Below are 6,080 nucleotides of genomic sequence, written 5' to 3'. Positions count from 1 at the left end.
AATTGGTGTCCAACTGTCCGTGCGTTAATGTTCATTCTGCCTTACTGGCCAGTAAGTTGGTTAGTAGCTACATATATAGTGAATTTCTCACTCCAGCATTTTTTTCAATAGATCATATTTCCTGAGTGTGCCCAGTGCTTTACAGTAGAGGTGCATTTCAAGTTACTGTAGTTTGTGCTGCCGTGGCGTTAATCATGGATGCAGAGCGGGCAGCATTTATCGCATAATATGTTGCTATACAATGTTAGCTAAAAGCATTAGAGTCCTTTTTATAAGATGAAACGCTGCAGGTAGATGGATACCTTAGGGAAAGTGGTTCTGGCCCGGTCGGTTGATGCAGAATCCTCCACAGCAATGTCCCCTGAGAAGTGATCCGGTACAGACCTTGTCCTGGTTAATCGGTGCAGAATTCATACAGCAACAGCCTCAGATTCGGTCATCACCACCATGCCAAATCTGGGGAGGTTGGAAGAGGAGAGAGAAGAAGTGGCAGTAAAACAGGTAGCTGGACTAAATGCCACAGTGTAAATAAAAGTCTTCAATTTAGATTCAAATATTTATAATGAGGTATAGCCAATTTCCATAGGTGCCCCCCCCCCCCATATTATTGCAATACAAAAGGTGCTTGAATGTTCAGTGTCCCATATTACTTTGTATATAAAAAAAAAAATACCACCAAATAATTGAGTACAGAGAAGAAATGATTTTCCGTGGATGAGGAAAGTGAGGTGGACTTCTTTCTCACTAAAGATTTTATCAATTGTGTTTTTCATTAAAAAGAAAAGATTTTAAAAATGGCCACAATATCGATATAACATGGACACAAAATGCCTTTTTAAGGCCTTGGAAGAGATATAATGGGTGGACAAAATACTTATTTGGGCGTCACATGCCTGCTGTCCAAGCAAGTGTTATTTCTCATTCTGTTCTCATCAATAGCCTGCAATACCAGGTTTACCAGAATGTCTTTGTAGCTTATTCCCAGTTTAAAATCAAATTAAATCTTACCACTGTATCCCTGTCCATTGTTTTTAGCCTTAGCTTCTACCTAAGCCTTAGTATTTGCTCATGATTTGCTTACACAACCCTTGACGGTCAAGATGGATAAATCCAAATATCGAATAAATGTTTCTTACGTGTTCCTATGTGCAGTTCCGACTCCCGAGCTTACGTCACAAGACAAAATGGCGGTCTTCCTCTGTGAAAAGAAGCTCTTCCTTGGACTTTGGATCGTTGTAATTTCATTTGTGAGGATGATTTCAAAATGTGGTGAAATGTCGTTTGACCACTATAACAATCTGCATGGGTTGTATACTAGTCACAGGCAAAAGCAATACAATATAGGCTACACAGTTTGTTTTCACCGTGGGAAGCGTTGCATTGCGGAAATAACACAAATGCCCGGATGTTATGAATTATCCATTGAACCAAATGACAAAATACTTACATAAAAGTGATCTGAAGGAATGTCACGATTTAGGCACAATAACTTTTTGTATGTGGTCGACACTCTCGACACGACTGTAATCTCAACTTTCAGCAGTGCTGTTACGTACTGTTTTATTTTGAAAGCCGTACCCGGAAGTAAATGGAAGTAGCGTTTGACAGTGCTTTAGCACTTAGCATACGTGCTAAGCAACGCATCGTTTGGTTAGAAATGTGTCTCGAAGTAAAAATCCAGCAACGGTAACAATTTCTGTTGCCATGCCCAAAGTACAGCAACTAACGAGGTCTCAACTGTAGGGGACGAAGCACTCCAGAAACGGCGCCAAACGCGCTAAGGTGAGCCCTTTGCTAATATTTGGATCACTAGCTTCATTGAATAAGTACAAACACTTGTCAGGTTGCGTATCTGGACGACGTAGTGATGGCAGTTTGACACTGAAGTAGTGATGGGTCTATGCATGTTTCAAGTTTGTAGAAGAAACTCCGTGTCGGTGCGTGTAGTGCTTTTGAGAAATTCAGCCGCTGTATCACTCATCGATACCTGTTACTCAGGTGTCGAACTTTGATCTCATCATATCGGCAAATATATATATTTTTTCCCGTTTCACTTTCTTGAAACGCACCTTAAACTCATCCGCAAGCTCTGCATAAGCCTGATAACGACCCTGTTCATTGGAAGCACCGAGTTTGGACGCCACTTTTCTAGACAATGATCCTCCCTACCAAGTATGGTGGGCATTGGGCATTTGCCTCAGGGGTTGATAAGCTGCTTAAAGGGAATTGCATGTTTTGGGCCTTGTGTTTCATTTATTTAATTGATTTATTGGGTGCGTCAGATTTCAAAGCAATCAAGCAAAGATGTTTAAAACCCAGTGCAGTCTTGCTTTTTCTCCAGGAGAAGGCACTATCACTGAAACTTCAAGAATCGAACCCATTTTCATAGCAGTTCGTCCAAATGGTCCGGTGTTTCACAAAAGTTTCAATAGACCATCACTAGGATGCCGTGGATTTGGATTCTGAACACATGAACAATTTCGGTGTTGGTCCTTGATTATTAGGCTAACGTTTCCCTTTTTTGTGTGACTACTTTGGTCAGGTGAAATAATGGCGGACGACCCACAGAGAAACTTTCGCTCAGCTTATTATGAGAAAGTTGGCTTTAGAGGAGTGGAGGAGAAAAAGTCCCTCGAAATACTACTGAAGGATAACCCTCTTGGTAAGTGACAAACTGTCAAAACACTGAGTGACTGACAGCCCTACTAACCCGAGAATTTAAAGACAGTTTTGTGGTCAAAATGATGCACTTAATTCATTTCCAATATCATTCACTATGTATTCAATGTGCAAATGAAATGTCTTTTTTCCTCACCAGATAGAATCATGCGATCCAATTAGTTTATTGGAACTTTGTGTCTCTGACAGATCTTGACAAGCTGAGCACCTTCAGTCAACGTTTTCCCCTCCCGTCCATGTACAGGGTCCATGTGTGGAAAGTTTTGTTAGGTAAGACGCATGGTAATATTGTGGATTGCACATGAGCTTTATTTAAATAAGATGTCGATTTTGAGTACAAGGAACCAATTTGAGCTTTGGAAAAATGGTGGTATTCCCGGGTTGCCCATCAAATGCTATCTGGTCCTGTGATTGACAAGTAAATGATAAAAAACTGTTTGCGTTCATTCTTCATAGCACGTCACGATATTGACTTTTTCTCTTGCTGACACATCAGAATTCTTTCTCAAACCTACTTGTATGTTCTTCAGGCATCCTGCCGCCCCATAGCGACTCTCATCCCCTGGTTGGAAACTACAGAAAGGAGCAATACCAAGACATCATGGAGGCTCTGGAAGTGATGAGATACATCAAGTCCTCGACACCCTCCGCCCATGTGTACTTGCGTATGTTCCAGCTGGAGAGCCACATGCTCCCGCGTTGCTCGGAAATCTCACCACCGGTAAGATGTTGCTATTATCGAATTCATATTCACACGAAAAATGGACAAGCGAACATACTGCTGCCAAAACACAATCCACAGGGTGAAGGTTCCATTAGTTCCAGTGTTGTACGCGTGCATACTTAGCGCGAATCTGCTTTTCAGGACAAAGAGAACGAGGACTTCCTGTCCATCAGTCAAGCGATGGAGGAGATTGTCGAGGATCCCGTCGACTGCTACTGGCTCATTAAAAGTTTCATCAGTCAGTTCCACACCAAGTTTGGAGACTCGCTTCCGCATCTTGTAAGTGTCACAGCATTGTCAAAGGCGACACTTACGCAGCAGGTTCAAATGCCCAATTTGGATTTATTGCCTTCGATTCTATTCTGATGGTTTATTGACATGCACATTTCAAGTAGCATACAAGTGCATCTCAAGAAATTAGAATGTTGTGAAAATATATATTTTTCCCCCCCTAGTAGTTTAAAAGTATCACTTGGATCAATTCACTACACAGATTTATTTATTTTTTTAAATATTATTTTTTAAAATAATTTAATTTTAACCAACAGGTAAACGAAAGTTGCACTTTTTAATTCGGCACCACTTCAAAGCGTAAATTCAAAAAGTGTGTCACCATAAACCAAGCAGTGCGCATTCAGCCTAAGTTCCCGTGTGTACATTTTTACACACAATGAATCGGTAACACGATATCTCCGATGTGCTCGTGGTATAACCGTCGGCCATTCTGCGTCGTCTTTGCTTGTGCAGCCAAAGAGTCTGGAGCACTACCTGAATCAGGAGGAGCCCGGCCTCCTCAACCATTTGAAGGGCAGCGGCGCTTTGGCACAACTTCCTTACAACCTCTGGTTCAGGCGCTGCTTCGCTGGCTGCCTGCCCGAGTCCAGCTTACAGAGGTGAGAGCCCATGAGCAAGAAAAAAAAAAAAAAAAGGAAAGGCCCAATGCTTGAATAGTATTGTCATGATACAAACATTTTGACTTTACATGAAGTACTTCAAGACCGGTAATGAATTGATACCTTGGTAAAAACTTACAGCATTAGTAAAAGGCAGTGGAATAATAGATGACACCTAAACCACTTCACATTGAAAATAAAAAATATATATATATAATTTTCAAACACAACAAAGTGACATGAGGGAATAAAAAAGTGAAATATGTTTCATGTTAGGATGAGAAAGTTTCTCCTGCCGAACGAGGACGTTTTCTTCATGTTTCATTTTTTTCCCCTCCATGTCACTTTTGGGGTTCTAAAGTACGGATTTTTTTGACGTGAAAAAATGTAAAGTTAAAACACTACTGTCTCTAGGGCACCAAAATATTTCATATTCAAGCTTTTAGCATATTTAAGTTTTGACATCCCAACCATGAAAAAGCAGTGAAAAACAGCTGTAATGAAAAAAACAAGAAAACCGTCAAACTGGTAAAAGACGCAAAGTGTCAAAACTCGGTACAGCACAACTTCAACACTATATTGACTAACTCTAGCTGTTGAATTGGAGACCCTCATTCTGAAGACTTGTGTTCCACCGAAGTACAATACGGACTTAACATTCACGGTGGCAGAAATTCAAGCGTATGGATCCTCTCATAAACAAATGACATGGCACGTCTGGATATGTTGAAAAGAGTGTGGGACAAGGTGGTCAGTGGCTCCTGCAAGATCCTGGTGTTTGTGGCCTTGGAGATCTTGCTCAGCTACAAGATTATGTTGCTGGGCATCGGCCGACCAGAGAGCATCGTCAAGTTTCTCTGCAAAGTGAGTCAACAAGCGCGCCGCGCGCCGAGAGCGACATTTCACTCCCGCGGCGACGCCCTCGGCGTTCTCGCCTCACCTTGCGCTTCCCTTGCAGATACCGCAAGAGAACACCGACGCCATCGTCACCAAAGCGATTGATCTGTGGCACAAATATTGTGGCAACCCCATACATGCCATGTAAACTGCCAGGAAATCCGCAGCAACCGTTTTCTTCAGACTTCCGCCGGTGACGACGGCCATACGGATCGTCGTAAAGAAATGAGGAATCGCTTAAAAAGGGACATTAAGAGGAGCAGGCAAAATGACATTTCTTTCTTTAAGAAACCGCATACATCATAAAGTAGAAGACTCACAATAAATAATACATGCAGTTGTTCTGCGTTACAAAAAACAACATTTGAAACGTCACTTTCGTTATTTACAAGGCATGTCATTCTGTACATGCTAGCAAGTAGCTTGGCAACACACACACACACACGCACACACACACACACACACACACCAATTCTAAGACTGGAAACAAAACTCTTTTGTGATTCAAGGAATACTTGATCCATTTGCAACAGTAAGAAGATATTTTGTCTATAGTTAATGCCATAACTTTGTTATTTTTTTTTATAAACAATGAATACCTTTCCAAACCAATTTTTCCACCATGACAAATTTTCCATGACTCCATGAGTCAAGTATCCCTTTAAGGGTTCTATAAATAAACTCGACAAGCTTCTGAATGCAATTCAAAAACGGATAAATAAAGATCAATCTGAAATTATTGCACTGTTGAAGACATTTCATTTTTGGGAGAAGCAAGTGTTGGGCGAATGTTGAACTCGCCTGGAAGCAATGAAAATATTCTCACAACAACAAACACCGACATCATTCCCAATTAGACATCGGGTCAAAGGTCACAATTGTCCAGT

The 6,080-nt window shown here is 41.2% G+C and overlaps 1 protein-coding gene across 1 annotated transcript; it reads left to right on the top strand.

Annotated features, from left to right (window-relative positions):
• Positions 1 to 1,550: 1,550 nt before the first annotated feature.
• tbc1d7 (TBC1 domain family, member 7) lies at positions 1,551 to 5,932 on the top strand. The gene is made up of 8 exons (XM_086088539.1): positions 1,551 to 1,782; positions 2,543 to 2,662; positions 2,869 to 2,949; positions 3,210 to 3,400; positions 3,545 to 3,682; positions 4,151 to 4,296; positions 5,031 to 5,160; positions 5,255 to 5,932. The coding sequence occupies exons 2-8, from the start codon at positions 2,551 to 2,553 to the stop codon at positions 5,339 to 5,341; spliced, it is 885 nt and encodes a 294-aa protein (XP_085944665.1). The 5' UTR covers positions 1,551 to 1,782; positions 2,543 to 2,550; the 3' UTR covers positions 5,342 to 5,932.
• The last annotated feature ends 148 nt before the right edge of the window (positions 5,933 to 6,080 follow it).

Source organism: Leptonotus elevatus, chromosome 11, assembly GCF_054856555.1.
Source record: "Leptonotus elevatus isolate MCC_2025b chromosome 11, RoL_Lele_1.0, whole genome shotgun sequence".
NCBI classification, from domain to species: domain Eukaryota; kingdom Metazoa; phylum Chordata; class Actinopteri; order Syngnathiformes; family Syngnathidae; genus Leptonotus; species Leptonotus elevatus.
The sequence above is the reverse complement of the archived record's forward strand: the minus strand, read 5'-3'. Positions and strand labels throughout refer to the sequence as shown.